The following is a 27,776-nucleotide window of genomic DNA, read 5'->3' on the forward strand; positions in this document are numbered from 1 at the left end:
TAGACAGGACGGTAGTAATGCCTTATACTTCGAGGGGGGGGGGGGGGGGGAGAGGGGAACAGGAGATTGGGGATATAGATGCATTGATATTTAGGCAGCTTGCCTTTGTGGAAACGAATAACACAAGTAAATTCGAAATGGCCGGTCCTTTTGACAATGGCCAACTTTGTTGGTTTCATGTCCTCGACAGCCTACTGGAATGGATGCGGCCGCACCTATGGCTTCCTTGCCTAGCGTTCCACTGGAAAGCCCAAGATGACAGTGAGGGGGTAGCCCAGTGAGGAAGGATCGCCCAAAGTTGGATACGCCGGACTTGGTTATGTGTTCATTTGCTTTTATGTCTATCTTTAAGATTAATATTTATATATCGCAAAGGGCAAGTGGGATAACCTCCTTGTTTTCTTGGCCCATGAGCAGTCTTAACCATCCAACTGCAAGCTGGTGCACAAGCCACCGACTGAATGATAACAGAAACATCAGCGGTTTTATCTTGTGTTATACCGACTATCGCGAACCATTGCCATGTATCTGCGCTCCATGCTGAGTCTAGGTAGTTAATATGCCAAGGCCACTTCCATGTTTTCTTTTTTGTGCCGAACAGCAAATTTGTTTGGCTGAATCTGCGGGACGTCAGATAACTTCAGAGACTCGCAGCCTGGAATTTGTTTCAGCGTCGTAAGCGGACGGAAGCTGGGAATAAGTGACAGATCGCGGCTCCCGTGCGATGCCGCGTGAAAGCCTGCTACGAATAATAGCGGCCGTCGAGGTGGTGGCGCTCTTTGAACACATCTTGCGTGGCAGACGTGGCTGAGCCAGAGGACGATGACGGGATGCAAAGCAAGCGGGGCTCTTGGAAGGAATCTTGAACCCCAGCAGCGGAATGTTTTCATTCGCTGCTTATTTACTCAAATTTGCAATCGTAATGCTGAACGTCGTTGTTCTCCTTTCATGGACGGGCCGTTGACCCCAGACATAAATATTTGGTTGGTTGGCGGCGCGGTGCTATTGTTTTCGTCTACTTGCGCTTGGCGAACCAGCCTGGGCCCGTCAAGCCCAACCACATCACATGTATGTCTGGCATTAACTGTACTATATATCTATATGCTAACATGCCGCAGGCATCATTAATTCCTTGGTGTGTTCACTGGACATTTGCTAGTCATCTCGTGGTTGGTACTCCGCTAATCCACTGGTAGCATTCTCTTTGTCTCCTCTAAGACTCCTTACCATCATTGTTAGTCACCATGTTGGCATTATCGCTACTCTCCCCTTTGACCAACTCTGACTCCGCACTGATCTCCTTCGTAGCGAGATTCTGGCCTCGTCGCCGTTTTCAGTCTGTTGTCCAAAGCTGCGAGCTACCGTGTTTCCCTAATTGTCTCATCTCATGACCGTCGCACTACGGACCCCGCTTCCACTTCCCCCATGTTGCAAGGCAGCGGTCCCCGTCGCAGAGCGCTGACCCTGTGACCCCTCCGTCGCAGAGCGCTGACCCCGTGACCCCTCCGTTGCAGGAGGCGCGTGCCCGACTGACCGCTGGCGGTCGGCGGCGCCATGACCTGACCCGGCTCGACCCGGCACCCCATGATGCCCCTGCACCAGATCAGTGTCACTCCAGTCGACAGGGCCAAGCGACTCGAGGACAAAGGGATGCGGCATGAGACAAAGGTCAGGGGCCAGGGCGCACATGCTCTAGCGTTTTTAGACTGTTCGTCGGGCGTCGTATTAGGTAGCTCTTTTAGAAGCTTTGCTCGCCGCATGTGATCTTCTAACATAACTGCTAATAGGCAATCATAATGCGTTAGTCCATGATATGTGCGCATTGATCGATAGTATTATCTTCATGAGGAGCTTTAATGGGCCACGTGCCCCTCTAACGTAACTCAACGCGGAGAACCCTACTTAAAAGCTCCATTAGTTACGTTTGAAGCTTTCTGATGTACCCGTGCCCCACTAGTCTAACTGCGCATTGGTATCCCAGCTAGGCTTCAGTGCATACAGGACTTCTTGGAAGGAATCCAACTTGCATTACCTCTGTTAGCTCCGTTACTAGCTCTATCAGCCGCTCGTTATCTACGGTGACTATGGGCCGAAACATTTATTAGTAACTTTAAATGCACGTGCGTTTGTGTCATCACATGCTGGAGGGTCTGCGCAGTTTAACGTCATTATTTATGTGAAATGTTCGATGCTAAGCGAAAGGCAAAGTTTGTGCTTGCATGTGGCGTAGGTCTGGGAGTGATCTGGTCTGCACATCCCTGAACTGATTTGAACATCATAAGCTGAAAATCTTGGCGCTCAAATTGAAATCACATGGCAATTAGGGGGATGTTTTTATTATCAAGACGTGCTTCTTCGTCAAATTAGACATAATATGCCTTACTGTTACGTAATTATTTAATGAGATAAAGAATGCGGCAAGACCTTAGTCAAGCACATCATCCCGCACAAAAAGCAGTCTTATTGCTTGATAGTTATGGGTTCACAAAGAAGGCGAAATGCGTTCAACCCAATAAAGATTCCAGGATGTCAATAGTCGTACTCTGATGCGCGTCCCAGAGCCCGGAAAGCACATGAACCGAAGGTGAGAAAGTGAGAAGCCGAACCGAACGTGAGAAGTGTTTGAACAGTACCTCTGGAAGCGAATCCCTCACAACACGTTCGACATTCGGCCTAAAACCGATATGAGAAACAAATTCATTCAAGTGCACGATAATGAGTGGTTCAGGCCAAATGATATACCGTGCAGAGCTGAGTTGTTCCGAAGGTCCCAAGCACGTGCGCTGATTTCAAAAGCCATAGCCAATGCGCGTTCGCGTCGCTAGGGCATCTTACCATTCACTTCCGTCTTTGCGAGTAACTGGCCAATGGAGGCAGCTGTACTTCTCCGCGCAAGCGCAAATGACCGGCATCGGAGCCACCTCCCACTTATGTCGTGTTCCAAGCTGACCTGATGGGTCCCGACGTCCCGTCTGCTGTTGACGCTGGTCCTCTGGCGGACGGCTGCCACTCCGTGGAATGAGACGCCGTCGGGGTTATGTGACCGTACTCCCGTCGGTACAAACGTATCAATTTCGCTTTTGAATTGCTTTCGGCCGTGTGAGACGCTTCTGTGTAGTTCCGTACCTCGAACAAGTTGTTTCGGTCCTGTCACCTCATCATAATAGCTGTTTCTGGCCTGAAACCAAGATTGATGCCGGTTTGTTCGATATGAATGGTGCATGTTGGCTTGGCTGGGCCAAGTAAACCGCAACCAAAGGTATGTTGTGGAATCATGTGAACATGGTGATAGACACATATAGCTACATTTGATGTCGCAAGGAAACCCTAGGAACTGCAAGTTCAGCATGGTGTTTGAGTCAGTCAGTTTTGTGGATTTTTTGGGACATGACGATAAGAACATTTTCAGCTACGTTTGGGGTGACAAGTACACCTAATATGCCATATAATCCGACACAAGACCTGAGACACTTGCAGGGTCTGCGTTTAGTCTCCCTCTGGCAATAAGTGGCAGTTGGCAAGGATATATATATATATATATATATATATATATATATATATATATATATATATATATATATGTGTGTTGTATATATATGTGTGTATATATTGTGGGTTCGCGTTCGAGAGTTTATTTTGTGGGACACCTTGTGGATTCATTTGGTACCCAAGGCTTTAAATCTGTTCGATAAGAGACATGAACGTGTCCGCGATCGTCCCGGTCACCATTTTGGGTGGCAGGTCAAGCATAGCCAGAGCTATAGTTGGCTAGCAGGCGGGATCAAAATTATGCCATCGGCGGTATGATTGTGATCCTGAGAATGCATCGAATACGCGCTCTGCCAGTGACCACATGGTTGATTATTCACTTTTCCGAAGTCGAATTCCGTTCAGTCCATGCGAATTCTGGCTGCGAAGGGTGCATTGTTTAAGATTAAACCACTAGCAAACATTTTCGCTCATTTCTGTGCATGACTCATCAGGGACATGTCTGTCGAAATATATATTGCGTATTGTTTTGATGCTCAATTTTTCTGTGCAGCCGTATTTGTGAACGTAATTGCCGGTAAAGATGGCACGTGTGCTTGGTGTACCCGTAGCCACAGCCTCAATAATGTTGATTTTTGACACAGTCCGTGGGCTCCAGAGCGCTCTAAACACTCTGCAGCTTTCTTCCGATTGGCTGGCGACATCGTCATCGGCATCATCGAATAAATGAGAAAGCAAACCTGTTCGGGGTGCTGGGATAACAGCTCGTGCTCACGTTAAGACTTCGTGGGTCTCCTTGCATATACATGAGATCAACATTTCTGGAAGGGTGTGGATGCGGCGTGTTTCCTGCATGATTCCTACCCTTTGCCACATTTAACTTGTATCGCAGAAAGGCTATCGCAGATTCAGCTGTCTTGGTATAACACCATTTGGTCGTTTTCCATTAGTGGCGTAATGGCTGTAGTTCCCGTTTCATTTCGGCGAGGGCTTCAGCTCCCCCCCCCCCCCCAACTTTGTGAAAAACTGAGCCAAATTCTGGAAAGAAGCATTTTTGCTCAGTTTTTTATCTGTTCTTGGCGAATTTTCGATGAAGGTTTTATAAAGTGTGCACGGTTTAGCCCCGCTAACCTATGTTCCGAAACTACGCCCCTTATATTTTGTGATGGCTGACCTGGAAGCACATGTTGTGTCTGAGTAGTGTTCAAAGTACAATTATTTGCCGAAAGTTACCCTTTCCGATTTCAGGAAAGGAGATTACTGTCGTTGCTGAGGCAAACGTCCAGCAATTTGCTGCCACCCTCCCCGCAAGTGTCTGTTGGTTTAGAAACTCCCGCCAAACGGGCAGGGCACGAGCGACGTTTGTGCCGTCGAAATGTCGCATTGCACGTGACGTTAACAGCCAGACATTGTCGTGACGTCGAAGAGAATAAGACACTCCTGCGCTGCAGCAGACCACGTAGCCATCACGACTGTGTTTCAGGCGACGTACAGGAAAAGCCACCACTGAGGCATTTCCGTCTTTCAGCGGACAGTCCATTTGGGGCCGACACCCCCGTATGCCCGTCTGTCTGATAATTTTTATGCCTCCTTCAGAGGATTTGTTTTCGCCTGCCTGGTACGTCCTGTTTGCCCGTGTTTCGATATACGTCCCCTGTGACGTTACTCCATGTTTCAGGAGACATTTCACGTGACGTCACCGACGCCGCCGTCAGCAGCCGAGAGATGCAGCTCGCGGGCCTCAACCCTCTCCTACAGCCGGGACTTCTGCAGGTACAGGCACCCGGGAGTGTGTGTGTGTGTGTGTGTGTGTGTGTGTGTGTGTGTGTGTGTGTGTGTGTGTGTGTGTGTGTGTGTGTGTGTGTGCGTGTGCGTGTGCGTGTGCGTGTGCGTGTGCGTGTGCGTGTGCGTGTGCGTGTGCGTGTGCGTGTGCGTGTGCGTGTGCGTGTGCGTGCGTGCGTGTGCGTGTGCGTGTGCGTGCGCGTGCGCGTGTGTGTGTGTGGGGGGGGGGGGGCGTCTGCAGGCACAGGCACCGGGAGGGGCGGGAGGGGAGGACTCCCTACGTCTGGGGCTCCACTGGACGTCGCGTAGAACTTCGCAGCATGCATCTCACTGAGGCCAGTGTGGGATTTCGTATAGCTGGGAGTTCTCCAGGTACAGACGCTGTGCACGGTGCGGGACTCCCTGCAACGGGAACCTCACTCGAACAGTGTGGGACTCCTTGGAGCCGGAGCATTACTGAGTGTGGTAACTACTAAATGGAAATACAAAGATAACTACAGATACCGTGCGGAAGTGCCTAAAGCCGGGAATTCAGCAGGTGCAGGCGCTGGACATAGCGTAATATCCGCTGTGGCAGACACTCAGGTACTAGTAACATTGTAATATCCATTGTGGCAGACACTCAGGCACTGGGAATAGTGTGGTACCTACTGTGGCGGACACTCAGGCACTAATAACACTGCAACATCCATTGCGACAGACATACACTAGGAACAGTGTGGTATTCACTGCAGCAGCGGCAGAAACCCGCTGGTGACATCCAGTCCGGACCCTCTACAAAAGGTGACAAGCGTCTGAGCCTGCAGTGAAGACAACGGCGGTCTAACCAGCTTACATGTTGTTTTGTGCGGTCACAGGACAAAGAAGCCAATCTTCCCGAAAGTTAGTGCGTTCGGACCCAATCAGACTTGGTGGTAACTATCCCGGCAAGTGGAGGGGGAAAAGAGTTCGATGAGACTCTTACAGCAGGGATGGCGAGCAGGAGACTCGTCGCTTCAGGGAGTTCGTCGCCTGACGTGGGGCGGTAGGCGTGCCTCAGAAACAGAACGGAGAAAACCAGCACTGCCGCTGGACGTGACGAACGGGTCGACGTAGCCGTCTGCACGGCGGGGAGGAGCGTAATGATCAGAACACCACGCTGCTCCCATCATGCCAAATACGCCGCAAAACAGCTTGTGAAGTCGAGGCGTCCGAAAACCACCAGCCACCATCACTGCTTGTCTCAAGCGGACGAAGTGAAACGCAGTGACTTCCGGAAAACAGGAATTGCCGCTCTCTCGGCGTCAAATGCAATGCCTACTCAAGGCACTGAACCTGACATGGGCGAGGTATCTGATCCGTGCTTGCTTGCGGGTCGTTCACGACGTGCGTCGTCCGTAAAAATGGGTCGGTGCGCGGTGTCGATGGCCACGTTTCAAGCTCACTCTTTGTTTAACTTCCAAAGCCATATGGTCTGAGAGAAGTCTGAAAACTCGTTTAATTAGCTGGCAGCCACTGGCAAACTTTAGCTGCAAACATCCTGGTCTCGAACCGGGAGCTTGCGCCACTAATGTACAATTTGCGAGCGCAGGCAGGGCGTTTAATAAGAGCGAAAGACCCTCATCTGACGGTTTTTCCGCATTATAAGTTGAAAGTTCTTCTGTTCAGTTAATGGCCTTCAATATGTCAGGAAGGGCTAGTAATGCCGACGGACGGCGGTGTAATGCTAACGAACGATTATATTGACGGGACTCGAAATCTCGAGCTGTGGTCTTGGCATGCTTGTGTGCACACAGCATACCAAGAGAAAACTTTCAGCTCATGATACGAGCATTGCCGCTTGATGCTGTTGTTAGTCTGTAATAGCACGCGCTTTGTAAACAGACGCCTGTTTCATGGGGTTGCATACGACTCGCTATGCTGTGCAAGGAAGACGTGGGCCACAGCTCCGGACCTGCGCATTACTCGCTATGCTTTGCAAGAAAGACGTGGGCTACAGCTCCGGACCTGCGCATTACTCGCACCTTGCTGCTCACTTGCTGCTCATTGGACTTTTGTTGTTGCATTTTTCAGCAGTACAATCACGTAGCATTCGCAAGTGGTGTTTTGCCGCTTTTGCCCGTGCTAGTTTTCATGTCAGCAGCCCGTAGCCTCGGACGAGTCGCTTTAGCCGGGTGCGGTGCGGAGATCGCTACATCGCTTGTGTGCACACGGCATATCTGGCCTGAATAGGTGTTATCACATCACAGCCTGCTTTGTCGCGTCCCGTTTGGCTGGCCACAGTGGAAAGTAGACTGAGACAATTGCGGTATGGCCGACGCGCACCAAACGCGCCGCTGCGCCGTGCTCGTCACCCCGCGCCAGATCACGGAGCATGCTCAGTCATGCCGGCGCAGCGCTTGGAACGGAAATTACCTTTAGCTGTGGGTGACCTTCTATTCAACGTCCGGTGCCTTTCAAAATAAAACTGTCACCCATGCACATTGCTAGTTTAGGATGTGCCTGTTATGTGTGATAAGCAACAGCAGGGCACCTTGCCGTGCCTTATTTTATTGCCCATTATCACATTCAAACTCTATATTTTTCGTTACGCAATACTCCGATTACTTACGTCACTCGTCACTTCTCGTTACCTTCCGTCACCTCGTCCACCGCGGGATTGCTTCCGTGGAAACGTCGGCTGAGCGACATTTCACGATTTTTCTCGCCGGAGGAGTCGCTTGTGTAAACTGGGCTTAACAATACAGCACAGGCTTAACGATACAGCACATGGTTTTGCCCGGTGCCATGCTCCAACGGTCCACCCCAGACCACAACCAGACACTGCGCTCTTCGGACCGGACAGGGCCGCCAGACTGACCGAACAGAACCGCCGGACTGACCGAACAGGGCCGCCGGACTGACCGAACAGGGCCCCCAGACGGACCGGACAGGGCCCCCAGACGGACCGGACAGGGCGGCCGGACTGACCGAACGGAACCACCAGACTGACCGAACAGGGCCGCCGGACTGACCGAACAGGGCCGTTGGGCTGACCGAACAGAGCCGCTGGGCTGACCGAACAGGGTTGCCGGACTGACCGAACAGGGCCGCAGGACTGACCGGACAGAGCCGCTGGATTGACCTAACAGGGTCGCCGGACTGGCCGAACAGGGCCGCAGGACTGACCGAACAGAGCCACTGGATTGACCGAACAGAGCCGCTGGGCTGACCGAACAGGGCCGCAGGACTGACCGAATAGAGCCGCCGGATTGACCGAACAGAGCCGCCGGATTGACCGAACAGAGCCGCTGGACTGACCGAACAGGGCCGCCGGACTGACCAAACAGAACCGCCGGAAAGATCGGTGAGGGCCGCCGGCGGCTGGGGCACCGGCCGCACCGCGCCACGCGCGGCACTTTCGCCTCGTTACCGTCGGCCAGATGCAGGACCACGTGCTGTACTCCCTTCCCTGCCAGGCGGCGCGGTGTGGAAGAGGGAGGAGGACGGGGAGGGGGGGGGGAGGGGTCAGTGTCGATAACAATTGTGCGGTTAAGATGTCGGCAGAATCACGGGGATATGACGCTGGTGCATGCAGGGTTAGTTGCTGTGGCGACGACCCGCGAAGCCTTTACCTACCAGGTGAAGGTTTAAGGCCAGTTTTCCCATTTTTTTCCAGCCAACCAGAACCGGTTTTTCGTTTTATTAAAAGCATGTTGCCGAAATATGACATCTATCTCTCCATTCGCTTGATTAATCTACGAGGAATAAGGCGATAAGTACAATGCAGATCTGAACTCCGCTTAGGTACACCCAAGCAATGCAGCACTCGCACGTCTTAAAACGCGCCCGGATGGCCGGGTACATATCCTTCGTTCGGGTGGGGGGGGGGGGGGGTCAATTTGACCCCGTGGGATCTCAAGAAATAAGAAAGCTAGAGACACCAAACTTACAGGGTGTATTGACCTGTACATGAACTCACTTAAGTCAAAGTTGGAGGTTCCTAGGTAATGACCTTCAGGTCAAATAAGGTCAAACAAGGTGAAATTTCAGGTTTGTCTCCAAAGTGCCCCCAGAACCTAGACAACTTTTTCTAAGCAAAAAGTCACAAGCTTATTTAAGGTCAGTGACCTTGTTTGACCTTTTGTAGGTCGTGGTGACCAAAATCATACAAGACTGCTCTGAGTTTGTCATTTGAATAAGCGACCAAGATTACTCTAAGCAGTATGTTCCTAAAAGCAAAATGTTGATCTGGGTCATCTTAGTTCAATGATCTATGCTGACCTAGGAAGTAAATGGAAGATGAAGGATGCGGCTCCTACCACCAATAAATTCGAAATGAGCCTCAGAAGCTATCCCATACAGCAAGCCCTAGAGTAATAAAACAGGTTGTTTTTGGCCTTCGTCTGACCTTCATACCTGACCTTAGGTCAACGTTGTTATATTTATGCTGCCTATGAAAGCATCTCAGAGATGTATGCCTTCGTCAAGCACTCCGTTGTTGTATGAGATTGAACGATTCCCTAGAAATTGCCTTCGCTGAAACCATGGCCTGATTTTGACCCGCCATAAGCCAGCTACGGTACAAGGTGCATCTAATTTTTTACATGAAGTCATCCGCTATTCAATTATCTACATCTATGCAAAATTTGGCGCGGCTAAGCCGCGCTGTTCGGAAAGCATTCTGGGAAAACCTTTGGGGTCAATTTGATCCTCTCCCGAGCGCATGTTAAAAGTCTAAACCCAACCGTAATCCATCGAGCTTTTATCCTTGCGAAGTTCTTTGTTCTCAACTAAGGCTGTGCTCGTGCGGCGTCTCATTATCGTTGCCCATTAAAACCTGCTGTGGTTGGGAGCTAAAGCGACTTGTAAACAGAGCTGCTGTTTCTCGAAATGACTTTTTCGTCGTGATATTAGACGCTGGTGACACGAACAAGAGATCCTAACGGACCTAGTTTTCGCCTGTGACCCGTACATTGTCAGAACGTGACGTGACCTATTTGCGGTGTATGGAAGTGGCCTGTTTGGTGACCTAATATGACCTGGTGATAGCTCAGTGTGACTGGTATCAGAAAAAGGTGGTTTATTACGTCATGACCAGATGGTTACGATGCCAGGTCTCATGCACTCGTAGTTCACGATTGAGTACCGAGTCCATCCATCTCACGTATGCAGTCAAAACCTCTCGTGTGTGTCATTTGGCCTGCTGTGTCCTGTCAGGGCAGGAGCTGACATCGGGCCCTCCTGTCCGACAGGATTTGTCACTGTGAGGGGGACAGCGAGGTGCCTCTGATCTCGCCCTGCTACTGTGCCGGATCTTTGAGGTGAGCAGATACCCCACCACTGCGCAGGTCCCTGGAATGAGCAGGTATTCCGCTACAGGCGCGATCTCTGTGGTGAGCAGGTACCCCGCTGCTGAGCCCGATCCGTGTGGTGAGTAGGTACCCCGCTACTGAGCCCGATCCCTGGGGTGAGCGGGTACCCCGCTACTGAGCCCGGTCCCTGCGGTGAGCAGGTACCCCGCTGCTTGCACGATCCCGGGGGTGAGCAGCCTGGAGCCGGCTGTCACTGTCTGCCAGCCACCGTGTTGCTGTTGGAAGAGCGGCCAGATAAACCCCTTGCCCCCCCCCCCCCCCGGCCCTACAGCCTCCAGACGTGGCAGGGTGCCGCGGTGTAGCTGAATAGCTTGTCCAAGGTTTGCTTTGGCTTATCGTTCATAGTTTGCTATTCGAAAATGTGTCAACTGGTATTTCTTTCCATGTTCGTTTTCAACAGTTTGCGATATTATATTTTTACTTGGTGAAGTTCAGTTTCGTCGATGATAATTACGGTTGTAATGCCTTACTTTATTTGCCTCGGCCGCTTTGTTCTTTTGATATTCATTTTCCTTCTCTTTCATTCCCTTTCATTTTAAACGTTCATGCAATGGGTCATGTTCCCTGATGTTAATGTCTGTTGATCATCGCCCTCACTATTACGACCTTGTATCACCTACATTCACCTTCAGTTTGTTCATAAGACACTTGTTAAAAATTTCTGGAACCGCCTGCGAGCTTCGTAAGGAGCTTGGTCTCCTGGGAACGAGGCACCACCCGCGAGCTTTGTAAGAAGCTTGGTCTCCTGGGCACGAGGCACCACCCGCGAGCTTTGTAAGAAGCTTGGTGTCCTGGGCACGAGGTACCACCCGCGAGCTGTGTAGGAAGCTTGGTGTCCTGGACACGAGGTATCGCCCACGAGCTTTGTGATGAGCTTGCTCTCATAAACACGACGTACTGCCCGCGAGCTGTGCAGGGAGCCTGGAGTTCTAAACGCGATGTACTGCCCGCGAGCTGTGCAGGAAGCTTGGTGTTCTGAGTCGAACAGAAGTGTGCGGTTCGACTGCGCCCTGGTGTCCTGAGGCGCAGTCGAGCTTTACATTTCGGCCTCCAGGACAAATGAAGCCTATGATTGCGTGATGCAGCCCGACGGCAGCTCCTGTTTTCTCAAGCCGGGTCACTGGGAGACAACCCGCCGGACCGTTGGCGCCTTTTCTGTAAACGAGCGAGCCGGTGCGCCATTACCGCCGACAAAACAACGCAGCGGCCGTTTTTCTCGGCTTCGACAGCCGACCGCGGCTGAAATCGGCGGCACGGGCGACGGCAGAGGCGGAGATCAAAGCACGTGTTGTGTTCCCCGGGCAGCTCAGGAGCTGGGCCAGCTCCGACATTCATTCGCACTGCCATGCGTGCCTCGCTACGTACAGAGTGCAAGTTGTACATGCGCTAATATCAAATGTTATTCGCCTTCACTGTTTCTGTTCAGGCTGGTGTGTGGTAGCGCACCCTCACTAATTTTGAATGACCCCACTGACCTTGCATGACCCACTGCCTTTAAATATCCTCACTGACCTTAAATACCCCCTGACCTTGAATGAACTCACTGACCCTAAATGACCTCACATATATTTAATGACCCCACTGACCTTCAATGACTTCACTGACCTCTAGTAATCTCACTGGCCCTGAAAGACCTCACTGACCTTTAATGCTGTGCGGCATGTCTCCGAATCCTTCGCCACCTGACTGGGATGGGCGACGCCTGTTGCTCGTGTGTTTTAAAAACACGAGAGCATTATCCTGGCGTCCTGGGTTTGCCGAGTCGTAGCCAATCTCATGAAGCGAATTTACAACCTATATTGTACTCGTTCCCTTCAGATAGTGCGCTACAAAGATATCGGCCGAAATGCTGACTTTCAGTACCTAGTTATTGCTTAGTTAACATCAGCTGTTATTCCACACCTAAGTATGTGGCTATTATATGTCCTTTGCCATAGAGATGTAACATTGTGCTCATTTCGCGTTTTTAACATGTGGCTGTGTATGCACCAAGGAGTTCAAAACAAAAGCTCTGACTAGAATTCACCCATTTTCACCCCATATGCGTGCACGTTGATATTTATGAACATGGCCGCTTATCATTCCGCCATTAGAGGCCGCCTGTGGGAATGACTGGTCTCACCTCTTAAGCCAGCGCTGTCTTGAGATGAGACTGAGACTGGTCCCCACCGTTGCAGGTACGTTCACCAGGCATGTCTGCAGCAGTGGATCAAGTCCTCGGACATCAAGTGCTGCGAGCTGTGCAAGTTCACCTTTATCATGCAGACAAAGACCAAGCCGTTCAGCATGGTGAGACGCGAAGGGGAGCTTTGACGGAAGACTGGGTTTTAGAGGATGGGCGTCAGGGACGGTTGTGAGGGCACCAACCACGTGACCAGCTCATGACTGCACGAGGCTTCAAGCTATGTGGCTCCTGACTCACAAAGCACCGGCTAAGCCATTAAGCCAAGAATCGATCTCGGTATCTCGATACAGGTGCTTACGCATCGGCAGCTGTGCCCGTCTCTGCTCTGGTCCGTCGCTGCGCAGACGCGCCCTGCCGCCGATCAGGCGACGGGTCGAGGCGACGTTCGCGGCCATGTGTGGACTGGCGGCGATCCCAGCCGGTGGTAGAGTGAGGTTGGCGGCTCCCTTTCAGCCTGGGTGAGGTTGGCGGCTCCCTGTCAGCCTGGGTGAGGTTGGCGGCTCCCTGTCAGCCTGGGTGAGGTCCGCGACTCCCTGTCAGCCTGGGTGAGGTTGGCGGCTCCCTGTCAGCCTGGGTGAGGTTGGCGGCTCCCTGTCAGCCTGGGTGAGGTCCGCGACTCCCTGTCAGCCTGGGTGAGGTTGGCGGCTCCCTGTCAGCCTGGGTGAGGTTGGCGGCTCCCTGTCAGCCTGGGTGAGGTCCGCGACTCCCTGTCAGCCTGGGTGAGGTTGGCGGCTCCCTGTCAGCCTGGGTGAGGTCCGCGACTCCCTGTCAGCCTGGGTGAGGTTGGCTGCTCCCTGTCAGCCTGGGTGAGGTTGGCGGCTCCCTGTCAGCCTGGGTGAGATCCGCGACTCCCTGTCAGCCTGGGTGAGGTTGGCTGCTCCCTGTCAGCCTGAGCGGAGTTCACGGCTCCCTGTCAGGCTGGGTGGAGTTGGCGGCTCCCTGTCAGCCTGGGTGGAGTTGGCGGCTCCCTGTCGGCCTGGGTGGAGTTCACGGCTCCCTGTCAGCCTGGGTGGAGTTGGCGGCTCCCTGTCAGTCTGGGTGGAGTTGGCGGCTCCTTGTCAGCCTGCTCTCGTGTGTATCTCCCCGTGGTTCTCCGCATCATCTCCTGTCTGAGTCTGATGCTCGCAGATGATGGTGACCATGGTAACGCGATAAGTCATGACCTCGCGCGTAGTCGCTGACCTCATGTTAGCCGCAGAGGTCCCAGCCGTGTTAGCACGTTTTGGCGTGCTCCACCGGGCACTTCATGGTCGCGCTGCATTCGATTAACGTTGCGAGCACGTCTGGCAGGTTTGGGAACTTTGTACTGTGTTCGGAGCCCGCCGGTCCCATCCGCGTAATCCCATTACTCTGGAGGCCCGTTCGACAATGCGGAGTAGTCGAAGAACGGTGAACTTCTGAAAGTGGGCCACGTTTTGCGCTGTCAACCAATATCTGCGGCCTTGGCTACAGCTGCGCCGCAATAATGCACGACAGTCCTCCCCAGCGTAGGACGTCGTTGCACTGGCATAATTTGTAAATGTAGCCACATGCTGTGGCGTAAAGCTTGCAAAGTTTCTTCAGTTTCAGCATGGTTTGCCGGTTACAGCGAGCTGTGTGCCCGTTCTCAAATCCGCTTTCTGATAGATACATAGCCCCTGAGCCTCGGCTGAGCCGTCGCGCGGCAGTAGCACCTGCCAGCGATGGTGCACGGCTTCTGTTGCTCACGGGAGATGTCCGCTGGGGCGGGCACGCGACGTCTGGCGGGAAGACGGTGAACGGCCGTGTGCCGCCGAGCGAGGCGCGCGCGCGCGTGCCACGTCTCCACAGCGTGACGCGTAACGACCGTGCAGAGCCGTGTGTTGGACCGCGAGCTGGTTGTTGCGTTACGGCTGACTCTGATGGAAGGACGTGCGTCAGTCGACTGAGTCTGATGGAAGGACGTATGCTATTCGACTGAGTCTCATAGAAGAACTTGGATCAGTCGACTGAGTCTGATGGAAGGGCGTACGTCAGTCGGCTGAGTCTGATGGAAGGGCGTACGTCAGTCGGCTGAGTCTGATGGAAGGACGTACGTCAGTCGGCTGAGTCTGATGGAAGGACGTACGTCAGTCGGCTGAGTCTGGTGGATGGACGTATGCCAGTCGACTGAGTCTGATGGAACGGCGTACGTCAGTCGACTGAGTCTGATAGAAGGACGTACGTCGGTCGACTGAGTCTGGTGGAAGGACGTACGTCAGTCGATTGAGTCTGATGGAGGGACTCGTCTCAATCGACTGAGTATGATGGAAGGACAAGCATCAGCCGACTGAGTCTGGCGGAAGGGCGGACATCAGTCGACTGATTCTGAGACAAGCACTTGGGCCACCCGACCGAATCTCAGGCCAGCACGCACGCCTGTCGAATCAGTCTGAGACACGCATGCGCTTCATGCGGGCGAGCTGTGTGATGTTCCGTTTTCCCCACGTCTGGGATGGCCCGGAAATGTCGAGGAATGTAATATATTGGAGAGAGAGGGGTGTGTGCATACCGAAGTCAGATACTTTTGTGGACATGCATCTAAACTGCCGTGGTTTGGCATGCAATTCAGTGGTCCATCACCTCATATGTGGGTCATATGACAGGGGTCTATATATATATATATATATATATATATATATATATATATATATATATATATATATATATATATATATATATTATGGCCCACTATACCCGCTTAACAAATCATTTCAGATCCGGCATAGGACATTTGGATGTAGATGATAAACAGCGCTTGGACCGCACTTCGATGCATCAACCCACTTCGACCACTTCGTCAGCATATCCTGCGGCTTAGTCTGGTCTGAGACTGGGCTGGTCATATCTGGTCTGAGTCTAAGCAGCCTTTGCGCTGCCTCGACACCGACAGGCCCTACTTAGCCGCCAACACCAGGCGCGTCTCCATTTCGTGGTGGCGTTTGTGTCGGAGCCGTTTCATTCACCTGAAATGATGACGCACTCAGGCTGCTAGTGACATCTCAGTAAGACGGCAACAGCGCACGGATGACTTTTTGCAGCATTTCATTCCGTGCTGATGGATCAATGGCACATCATACTCTACCACCGCACAACGCCCAAAACATTGCATTGTCCCACAGACTGAAGAGTCGTCTCTCATGGCTGCCATCTCAGAGAAGTGTCCGTAGCGCGGCAGTGGTTTCGTACGGAGTTGTGGCATCTATCAAGGCTGTAGTGACGCGTTCCATAGGTCTGTTTTCTTGACTTAGAGAGCTCCATGGTGACGTTTTATTTAGCTGGCGCCTGGACATATGATGATGGTTACCTCGAAATGCATATTATGACTGCGTCTTATGCAGGGGCTCAGGTTACCGCCCTGGTCTTCAAACTTTCACCATCACGGCTTCATCTTCCTTTCCCATCGGCCGCTGTCCATAGCATCCCGTGTTTCAGTGGTTGTTTATCGACAATGACTCACCGACTGCTTTGATGAGTGACACCTGCGGGCTTTGCGGCACGGTATAGTCGACATTTTGACACGCCTGTGTCAGTGACACCTGCGGGCCTTGCGGCACGGTAAATTCGACTTTTTGACACGCCTGTGTCAGTAACACCTGCGGGCCTTGCGGTATGGTACAGTCGACGTTTTGACATGCCTCTGTCCTGCTGGTCCGTGCTGATCATCTCGGAAACTGCTGCTGGTCTCCATGACAACGGCTGGTTCATCAGCGGCACAACAGTAACAGCACACCAGCAACGGCATAACTGTGACAACACGACGATAGCGCAGCGCAGCAGTGACACGACAACAATAACGGCGCACCAGTAACAGCATAACAGTGACAACATTACGACAACACAGCGTAGCCGTGACACCACAACAATAACAGCGCACCAGTAACAACATAACAGTGACAACACGACGACAACACAGCGTAACGGTGACGCCACAACAATAATAGCGCACCAGTAACAGCACAGCAGCTCAACAGTGGCGATGTTTAGGTCAAAGAAGGCCAAACATTGCATAAACTCGCTGCGCTGAACACAGCACAGACCCCATTCTTACTCCCGACGGGCTCCATTCTTACATCCTTACTGCTTTACGTTGCAGCTGTAATTATTCTGGGTGATGTGAAACACGTTCATAAGCGTCTTCCTGTAGATGATAAAGAGGTTTACTGCTCATACTCTTGCAAAATTTTGATAACGATCACGACGTTTCCTGGAAATCACACTTTAATGAAAACGCTATTGTGATTCCGCGATGTCTCAATGCTGCCGCCCAATCGTGCCTTCCGCTGCTGTCCCCGAACGTGTCCTCCTCACCCACTGTTGTCCCAGACCGTGTCCTCCTCACCCGCTGTTGTCTTCGTGAAGGTAGGGCCTACGACTGCCGCCAGCGTGCCGAACCGAGGCACCACTTTGCCAGTCAGGCTCCCCCGAGTTATGACCTGCTCATTTAAGATGCGTTCTGTGTCATGCGATGAGCTGCTTGCAGCTATGTCTATGATGAACCCGACGACGTCCTGTGGGTGAAATAATCATAGCACGCAGCACTTACAGAATCTTTTCGAGGTGTCGGCTGTCCCCTACTTGACGTCATCAATAGCAGTCTCATTGACGGAACGGTGCCCAGCGCCTGGAAACACGCTCTTGTCGCAGCGCTCCCGAAAACCAGTGATTTAAACGATCCTACCAAATTTAGGCCAATTTCTTTAGTGCCAGCGATAGCAAAGATAGACGAGCGTATTGTTCATCATCAACTTAGTTCATATTTTAACGGGCATGATTTATTTTCGCAGACACAACACGGATATCGTACGAATTTTTCAACAGAGACCGCACTTACTGCAGGAACTGATGAAATACTTGCCGCCATAGATGCTGGGGAGATCGCTCTATTTGTTTTGATAGATCTGTCAAAATGTTTTGACGTTGTGGACCACCAGCTTCTCTTATCCAAGCTTAAGATGTACAATATCGGCACACAGTGGTTTGAAAGCTACCTTTGCGGGCATACCCCACGGGTTCAGGTCAGATATCCTTCAGGGCATACTGCGCGCTCTCGTAGTCTTCCGAATGGGGTGGGGTATTTCAGGGTACCGCCCTCGGGCCGCTCCTATATTCCATTTTATCGAACGATCTAGCGTTATATTCAGAAGCCGCTACAGTGATACAATATGCCGATGACACACATATTTTGGTTACTGGAAAGAAAAGTGCAGTGCAACAGTTTGTCGCAACCATGGAGAGTACCTTGTCAATTGAATTGGACTGGTTTAACAACCACTCTATGAAAGTCAGTACAACAAAAATACAGTTAACGGTTTTCGGGACGAAGGCTATGCTGCGTCATATGCCTCCTGTGCATGTTAAGTTCGGGTCAGCGGTCGTCACTGAAAGCAGTGCTGCCAAAAACCTTGGTGTGGTGATGGACAGAAATATCACATTTGAACCTCACATTGATCGGCTTGTTGCCAGGTCGACGGGCGCTCTGATGGCCCTGTTCCATGCCAAGCATGTACTCCCAAGAGACACCCTAGTTCCCATTGTCGGAGCTCTAGTTCTTTCCTCCGTTAGATACTGTATAGCACTATGTGGTACTCACGGAGCCACCCAGCTCCATCGCGTGCAAAAACTCGTGAACTTCTGTGCGCGGGTTGTGAGCGGAAGGAGAAGGTGTGACCGCATATCGGATGTTGTCAGGGATCTACGATGGCTTAGTGCTGATCAGCTCGTCAAATGTCATATGTTGTGCCTGCTCAAAATAGTCTTACTAACGGGTCAGCCACCAGATATAGCCGCGATGTTCACACGTACTGAGCACACTTATGAAACGCGACAGGCTAACCAGCTGAGGCGCCCCCGAGCGGTGAGCAACTCTGGCACTCGCCGATTTAGCTACAGAGCATCGGATTTGTTTAACTGCCTGCCACCCGACTTGCGCAATGTTCGGAGTCTGGGCCGCTTCAAGCGCCAACTTATGGAGTTTCTACTGAGTGAGGCCAATGTTGGCACATGAGTGGGTGCGTGTGTGAGTTCGATTGTGTGTGATGCCATAATGTGAATGCAATAGTGTGATCCACCGAGACGATCCCTCGACTGATGTGTGATATGTTAGGCTATTTTTATTAGGTTTCATATTGTCTCTTTTATGCCCGTTTTTATCAATGATGACATGTAACTTGTAAAAAGCCGCTGGATGTTGTGGAAAGTTACGAAATACATGAACATGAACATGTCCCCGAGCGTGTCCTCTTCACCCACTGTTGTCCCGGAGAGTGTCCTCCTCACCCACTGTTGTCCCCGAGCGTGTCCTCTTCACCCACTGTTGTCCCCGAGCGTGTCCTCCTCGCCCATTGTTGTCCCCAAGCGTGTCCTCTTCACACATTGTTGTCCCCGAACGTGTCCTCTTCACCCACTGTTGTCCCCGAGCGTGTCCTCCTCACCCACTGTTGTCCCCGAGCGTGTCCTCCTCACCCACTGTTGTCCCCGAGCGTGTGCTCCTCAGCCCGGTTGTTGACCTTACATCCCTGTTTTCAGTGGGAGCGGCTGGACATGGGCTCTTCGGAGCGGCGGAAGCTGCTCTGCTCGGTCACGTTCCATGTGGTGGCGCTCACCTGCGTCGTCTGGTCGCTGTATGTGCTCATCGAACGCACCACAGAGGAGGTGCTCTCGGGAGTGCTGGGCTGGCCTTTCTGGACCAAGCTGATCGTGGTGGCCATAGGCGTGACTGGCGGCATCGTCTTCATGTACGTGCAGTGCAAGGTGTACGCGCAACTGTGCCGACGCTGGCGCGCCTACAACCGTGTCATCTTCGTCCAGAACGTGCCGGAGAAGGCGCCGCCGCCAGACCTCGAGGCGGCGCGGCCGGCGCCGTCGGCCCCGGCGCCGTCGGCGGCGTCCGCGGCGCCGCTGCCTCCGATAGGAGGTGCAGCAGCGGCAGCGGTGGCGGCCGGGACAGGGCAGGCGCGCCGCGTCAGTGATGAAGCCGGCCGGGTACACGTGACAATCGAGCGAAGCGTGTCGGGGGCGCTGGTGCTGCCGCCAATCGCGTCGGTCGCCCCGCCGACACCGCCGACGCCGCCGGATGCCGCTCGTGTGACGTCACCAGAGGGGGGCCACGTGACGCCGCCTGTGCAGTCTGTGGCCGACAGTGTGGACGCGTTGTCGGCGCCTGTAGACGACGGCGTGCGATGAGACCGACTCGTCATTCAGCGGCCGTCTGTGATGTGCTAGTGCGTAAAACCGCCACGGGTGGCGCTGCGATCGGCTCGCCATCCAGCGGACGTCGGGCATGCTGGTGGGCGCCGCAGCGTCACGTCTCAGCGCAGGACTCGCGCGAGCGGCAAGAGCTGGATGAACCGCTTTAAAAGGTCGCTGATCGTCCACCGGCCTGTACAGCGCGAAGGTATCTGAAGGATGTAGCTGAAGGTATGTGTGCGTGAGCACGAAGCACATTTTCACCGCGTCGGTGCGCATAATTATTCCAGACAATCGTACCTACCCAAGCGCTTTAGTGAGTCGATCATCATTGCTTAATGCTCAGGGACCATATTAATTCGAACAGTTGTGAGTTACTTGCAAGACGAAATCGACGAAGTTCACTGGTGTTATCGATAACCTCTTCCATCCTCCCATAATCCTGGTCCTTTCTTTCTGGTGAAAGGTCTCTGTTACCGGGCTCCCCGTGCTGTTGGGGATATTACTTTACATAGCTCGCAGCTCAGTTCAGGAATGGGAGCTGCGTGCAGTCCAGTCGCCGTCTTAAAGGCAAGTCACTATCTGTTGGGGAGAGCACGGGGCTGGTGTTAACACGTTTTGCAGGCAGCCAGGTGGCCACAATGAACGTCTCGCATTGACGCTTTGCCGTCCTGGACGGCGTTACCTGCATCGGGCCTCGCGCGCTTCAGATGATGCATTTGATTGCTGAACGATTTGTTGAATCACTGGCGATGCCGACTGTCGCTCCTTTGACTGGCCGCCTTAAATGTACTGTTTTCGTCTCGTTGTGTGCAAAGTCACGTAAGTATAGTTTTATGGAATAGCTGTTTACGCCGCATTTGGCTGCTCTGCCGCTAACGCGGTCGAAGGCTGCCAGTGCTGTCGTGACTGGGCCTAGCCGTGGTTTCCCCCTTTGGAATGGTCTTCCACAATGCATTCCTGCCCACTGGCTAATCAAATCAGCGCACCTGTAACACGCCATGGCCTTATATAACACGTGCGTCGCTCACTTATCGGGTTACTCTGCTGTTGGGTAAGAGCCCCGGTGTGACCGTGTGTTAACAGTGCCGTTTGATGGGCGCCCTGACGCCGTCTCCAGTGTCCCCGTCCAGCATCTCCTCGGTTCGGCGAAGAATTTCTTTTTACAGGCATCGATCCCCGAAAATGTGTGCATACTTGAGAAGCCGCTGGCCCGTCAATGCAAACTGCTGTCCCTCCTTGTTCCTAGAGAAAGATTGTGAGGTAGCCGGCCGCGCTGAGTCTGACCTCCTTGTCCATTCGTTCTCCTGTGACCCGAGCCCGTATACTGCAGAGGTTAGTTTGACATATGCCCGGGTACCACGGTTTTAGCTGGACATCCGCCCGGGTACCACGGGGTTAGCTGGACATCCGCCCGGGTACCACGGGGTTAGTTGGACATCCGCCCGGGTGCCACGGGTTTAGCTGGACATCCGCCCGGGTACCACGGGTTTAGCTGGACATCCGCCCGGGTACCACGGGTTTAGCTGGACATCCGCCCGGGTACCACGGGTTTAGCTGGACATCCGCCCGGGTAACACGGGTTTAGCTGGACATCCGCCCGGGTGCCACGGGTTTAGCTGGACATCCGCCCGGGTACCACGGGTTTAGCTGGACATCCGCCCGGGTAACACGGGTTTAGCCAGACATCTGCCCGGATACCGAGGGGCAGTCGTAACGCTCACAGCCTGGCTGGAGAGCTTTCAAAGCGCGCTCTGTGATCTTCATGTGCGGTTAGTTCACTGCTCACTGAAAACCGCGTATGCTTAAGCTAGTGAAGAGGAGCAGAGTCCAGCGGACATGCGCGCATAGCAGCGTCGGTCCAAACTCATCGTTTTCTCGTTAATGGCTTAATTGTTTCAGCATAGCAATATAGGATCAAACATTTTGTTATCTTTATTCCCTGAACGTGTGCAAGGTTAGAAAATGAAAGAAAGGGTGATGATTAGTCACATTTAACACCTGATAAGAATTCGTTGGAACTCTTATCAGCAGGGGAAAAGAAGGCGTTAACCAACACAGAGAAAGCGAACAAGAGACAGAGACGGAGGGAGGTGGTGGACCGAAACAAAATAATATCTGACTATTTCGTGCAATATGTTGGTGCGCCAGAATGCGAAAGCAGGCTTTCAGCTTCCACCCTAAACACCTCCAACAGTGCTTACCAGCCGCATTTTCCAGCCAACATTTCCAGCTACTTCACGAGTTTTTCAGCCGCCTTCCCCGACTGAGCTTGGTTTGTCGTGGACCGGACGGAGTCCTGAGCCTCACTCCCAGGGCGCGGGAGGGTCTGCTGCACCGCGCGAGGCGACCAGCGCGTTGGCTCAATGTTTGGTGCGTTTTGGTCAAACAGCGAAACGTTTTAGTCAAACCGTCAAGCGTTTCTGGTCAAACGGTCGGTCCCCCCCCCCTTCCTTCCCCCTGGCCGCCGCGCCGGCCTCCGGTATGCGGAGTCCACGTGCGGAGTCCCTGTTGACTCCCTCACACTCTCCTGTGGAGAACTCTGCTGACACGGGGATGTCCTACGACAGAAGGCCCGTGCCCTCGCGCTGAGCAAAATCGCAACGGGATGGTGCGAGTCGTGTGGCAACTGGATTCTTGTAAAGCATCACTCAGCAGGCCGACACGAACGCTTGAGATGCTCACTCGCATGTTTTGAAATACGTGAGCGTTTTCACGCGGGGCCGCCGCGCATATTAGTCGGTCGTAGGGAGGATCACAGTGATGTCCCCATTGCCGGGTCACTCATCGTCACTCATTCCAGAGTTTCTAGTCACTGTACTTCGGAATGGTTGCATTAGTCTGAAAACCCCCCGGCCGCACGTACTTACCAGATACTATATATGATATATGAATTATTAGCAAATAGAGGTACTTGACGCTCGTATAAAGACGCCTATTACCACAGGTGCTTAGGATCTTTCCTGTGCGGTGTTGACTAAGCTAGTGCTTTCCTAATATTGGAAATTGTTCATACCATCCACGTCGTCGTTGATTGGTCTGTGGTCTCTGGGTGATGTCGACATACCAACAGCACCTTTGAAAGCGTGTCTCCAGGTTCTTGCTTCAGTTTTAGAACTCATGGCAGCAATCTCCCCAACAGTCAGTAACACGGTACGGATCGCCGGCGCGCTTAACTTAACTTGCTTAACTCGCGCCGCTCCGCAGTATTCACCTGCACAAGCCCGCGTGACGCTCTCGGTAGCCCGCACGGCGTCACGTTACTGATACCGCATGCCTGCATCGGAGGCTGGAGGCGCGTGCGGCGTTCGGCGGCGCGTGCCGATGTCTGCGGCGTCACTCTCAGGGCGTGAGCGACGCTGAGCGTTCTCCCCGCCCATCAGCCGTCGCAGGTCTGAATCGCCGTTTGTTGTTGCTACGCACTGTACCGGAGCGTGTTCGCTTTGTATGCGAACGTCATGAGCTTTGTGGAGGCTGATACGTGGCGTGGACGCCGTGCCCCTCGCTGCGGTGTGTGTGGAATGATAGTGAACATGTTGGTGTAAGCGTTGTGCCCCTCGCTGCGGTGTGTGTGGAATGATAGTGAACATGTTGGTGTAAGCGTTGTGCCCCTCGCTGCGGTGCGCGTGGAATGGTGATGGAATGATGTTGTAAGCGTTGTGTCCCTCGCTGCGGCGTGCGTGGAGTGTTGGCGGAGTGATTGTGGAAGCGTTGGGCCCTCGCTGCGGTGTGCGTGGAATAACAGTGGACGTGTGTCGTGTGGACGCCGTGTCGCCTGCTGCGGAGTGCGTGGAGTGCTGCGGACGCGGCCCCAGCCGAGTGAGGCTCTGAAGTCGCCAGAACTCATACTGTGATGCCCCGGTCAGTGGCGCCGAGCGTGCACCGTGTAATATTGTATAGATCTTATTACGTCATACAATAAACGTTTCACACGTTCGGGAGTTTCTGGGCGACGCCACCAAGGAGAGTTTTATTCAACGTTGGGGGGTGAAAAACCTTACGAATCGACGAATGTTCGATGAAGAACGCATTTTTGCCAGCCAGTTGGCGACAAAGGTCTAAAAAAGAGTTGAATGATATCAAAATTGTTCGACAATCCAGGCGATGCGACTCTCGAAGCTCATCAGTGGGCTTTACTCGCCAATGATCGCACCGTGAGCTGATGTGGAGCGCGTGTCGGCTCATCAACTCTCCTGCTTGTGAGGAGGGGGCTTCCATGTGTCCCCAAATTGTCTCACGTTAAAGAGAGTGTTCCACATTCGTGCGAAGGCTGGAACTGGGACAGCCAGTTTCAGGGTCATGCCGTGAAATGTACCGGCTATGTCTTTTTTTCATGCTCAGAATCCTCAGGCTCCTGCGCCTGACGCCAGTGAATCTGTGCAGACTATGGAGCTGAGACCCATCACACACATGTGTGACCTCATAGAAGCTGCGTGGGCACACCACACCTCCATCAGGCCATGAGCCCCAGCGACGACACTCAGCCATGGAAGATTACGTTGGAAGCCAGACATTGGACTGCCGTCTTGCGAGAGATGGCACTACCATTGGTCACCTAGGCAGCAAACGGTGGGCGGAATTGACCCAACTATTGAATTCATTCGCGATCACGTTCGGTGAATGCGGCACATTGCACTGTTTTTACATCGATCTTAAAAGCAACGGGTGTTCCGCCGGTCCCGAATGCCTTACATAATGATACCGTGCTCTCACCAAAAATTTCACGGCATATTTATGACGCATCGAACATTCTAGATTTGTGCGTGGCAATACAACATATTGGCAACAATCATCTCAGTAACATTTTGTTTTTTTAGATTATTGATTGCGCGCGCCCTGGAATGTGCTCCTTTAACCACTCCGCGGGTGACCTTGAATAAATTACTTTAACCATAACTGTGACTTGCTAACTAAAATGTACGGGCAAAATTAAGTTAGGGAAAAATAAGAGAGGCCATGGTTCGAAAAAGCAAACTGCACAGACACAGGCAGTGACTGGGGAAACATGGATTTTATAAGTGAAAAAGACCTAGACCACGCATATCGTTAAAGAGGCACTATGTCTAGTCTTTTCATAGCATCGAGCCGAACTTCCTGTTTCGCTCCTGCGCCCCTTGTAGGCAGTTTAGATTACGCCAGTTTATAAGATGGGCAAATACCCTGATACCCACCATACCAGTTAACGTATTTTTAAATCAGCAAATACCATCTACCTCCAAAAATAGTGGATAAACTTCATTAGAGTGACATAAACAGCAGGTTAGATAGATATGCCGACAAAGTAATTTGCGGACAAAAAAGCTGACTACTCGGTTGCAAACAAAGATGCATCAATACTATGTCTTCCCCAAGATTTGAGGCGCGCCAAAATAACGAACTATGCAGATTTGAGCTATGCAGATCTGCATCGATGCCATTATAATGACTGCATCTTTCTGCTCAGTTGTGGGTGTCAGATAAACGGTGTCGGTAGTTACGTCAATTCACATGTTGTGCACACATAGGTATAATTTGTCTAGTTTATTCACCATATCGAGCCCATCTTCCACTTTTGCACGTTTACAACGCACTCTACGCACTCAACACTTATCCGGTGACCATCATACAGCTAAGTGCCGACATACTTATGGTGTCGGTACACTTACGCCCACCACATAACTTCAAGTGTTTGTAGGCTGCGACACACGTTTTGGACAAAAAAAAATACGGTGGGCAGCCTGCTACGGGTACAACAGCAGGTTACGGAAAATTCGCACACAAGGTAAGTTGGAAAATTAAAACATAAAAGCTGAATATTCGACGCGATCTGGAATCAACGCAGGCAGCAAGGCCACCCGGTGATATATATATATATATATATATATATATATATATATATATATATATAGATCGGCACCAATGCTAGGATACTAGCGGCTTCTTCATGTTTAGTCACGGATGTAAGATGTCGGCGATCAAGCCAGCCCAAATTCTCCATGCAACATTAAGCAAAATTTGTTTAGAGACCACGGCAATATGGCCACTTTTGAACTGCTCTATTCCCAGTCGCCGTAATCTCGGATCCCCTTGCAAACCCAGCCTTGGTCGTTTCGTATGCGGGGTTGTATCTCCGACAGCTTAACAACATAATTCATGCAGCTCTGGCGTCACAGCAGTGTTCCCCGTGAGGCAATCAAAAATCCACTTAACAAGTTGCGTATTTTCACTTTTTGCGTCTAGCGGAGTTCTTGACGTTTCAAAGTATCTGGAGCGCTGTAAATGGGCTTTGTTTTGTCAGATTTAATATTCAGCCCAATCCTTCAATTGTGGCTAGAAGTAGGAACAAAATAAAATAGGAACTAGGAGCAACAGATGTGATCCTAACAGGAGCAGTTAAAATGGAAACAGGCTAGATTAAGGCAGGTGATTGTAACGTAAAATGAAACACACTGTATTTGTTATGGCACCATAAATCGGTGGCAACACTGCGCTATCCCCATGGATCGCTTCCACATCGGTTAATTCCAATCCCAAAATGCCAGTGTGAATAGGTCACCAGCCGTTTACGCTACTACTATTAGACAAGGACCTGGTATGCTATCAGGTGTGACATGCACGAAAATAGAAGCAGGGGTAAATTCCGTGCTTTTTCGCCGGGAACATCGGAATACCCGTGTCATTTGTAATCCGGAGGCACTCTTAGGTCAACATTCTGTATTTGTTTATCATTTTGCACCTGCAGCATTTTATGAAATCATCCCATGAGTACAAATCTTGAAATAAAAAAGGACGAATTGACGCATGAAAACTAAAAAACGCTTTTAGGTTAACGTAAGTCGCCAATTTTGATAGACGTGATGCCAAACGATGCGTTTTGCCTTCCTTCATCCCATTTCCTTGCAGTTAAAACTGATCTCAAATTTTGCGCCTGTAATAATGCTTTCATGGGAAGGAGCATTAGTTTGGATACAAAGTATTGAGCTTAAACGCGCTATGCCTGTTGCGAATCATGAAGATGCAGCTAAGTGGCATCCAGACAAGTATTTCAGGGCTAAGTATGCCGTTGGTTACCGAGTGCGGGTAAGAACCGAATGTATGAGCTGGAATTAGAAAAAATGCGATGCCTTCGATGCCATTTGACTAAGGCACTTCAGTTGCTACCATTTCCTCAAGGCCGACCAGTGCGTCACGAGCTCTCCTAACCTACAAACAGAATATCTCGGTTGATATGTCAGAGGCCAAACATGAAAAATCGTAACGCCGTGAAGGGATTTCGAAAGGCCGCCCGCTTAGGTGATTTGCCTCGTCAAAGCTGAGATGAAAAACATAATATTAATGCGGGATCTTAGAGCGGACAGCGGATAACCAGAAAACCGAGGTGCCGAAAAGACCGATGATAAACTGAGTTAAGCAGCTTAATTGAAACGGCGAAGATCCACCACCTGCATGCAGGACATCTCTTTCTCAGCGAGAATGAGGCCATTTATCACGAATCGTCCTGATCAGAAACTAAACAAAAATTGCATGTGTAGAAAAAATGTAAACGAAGCTGGGGCCCAAATTCGAACACCGGAAGCAAGACCGTTTATAACTGAGTAGGTTCTGAACGGTCTTGAAAAGTGGTCAAAAAACCTGAGACAGGCTCTGGGGCCGCCTGGAAGGGCGAGGGCTAGTGCAAAACTCTCTACGGCATGCAATTATTCGATTACCTGATGATCCGCGCTGATCAGTAAGCAGATCGGCCATCGGCAACGTTGTGTGCCGTACAGATCAGCCGATTGTGCGGCACTTCTTCCCTGATAGGGAGAACCGACACCAGCTGG

General features: G+C 51.8%; 1 protein-coding gene across 2 annotated transcripts in view; it reads left to right on the forward strand.

Moving 5' to 3' along the window:
* Window positions 1–23,890, forward strand: part of LOC119089961 (E3 ubiquitin-protein ligase MARCHF8) — a 42,632-nt gene extending 18,742 nt beyond the window's left edge. For both annotated transcript variants that reach the window (XM_037212765.1, XM_037212771.1), the window contains exons 2-6: window positions 1,515–1,668; window positions 5,168–5,262; window positions 10,485–10,553; window positions 12,782–12,893; window positions 19,315–23,890. In XM_037212765.1, the coding sequence (XP_037068660.1) occupies window positions 1,585–1,668; window positions 5,168–5,262; window positions 10,485–10,553; window positions 12,782–12,893; window positions 19,315–19,971 (1,017 nt within the window). In that variant the 5' untranslated portion in view covers window positions 1,515–1,584 and the 3' untranslated portion in view covers window positions 19,972–23,890. The remainder of the gene's footprint in view (window positions 1–1,514; window positions 1,669–5,167; window positions 5,263–10,484; window positions 10,554–12,781; window positions 12,894–19,314) is intronic.
* The last annotated feature ends 3,886 nt before the right edge of the window (window positions 23,891–27,776 follow it).

Source organism: Pollicipes pollicipes, unplaced genomic scaffold (genome assembly GCF_011947565.3).
Source record: "Pollicipes pollicipes isolate AB1234 unplaced genomic scaffold, Ppol_2.1 Scaffold_1600;HRSCAF=1878_pilon_pilon_pilon, whole genome shotgun sequence".
In the NCBI taxonomy this organism is placed as follows: Eukaryota; Metazoa; Arthropoda; class Thecostraca; order Pollicipedomorpha; family Pollicipedidae; genus Pollicipes; species Pollicipes pollicipes.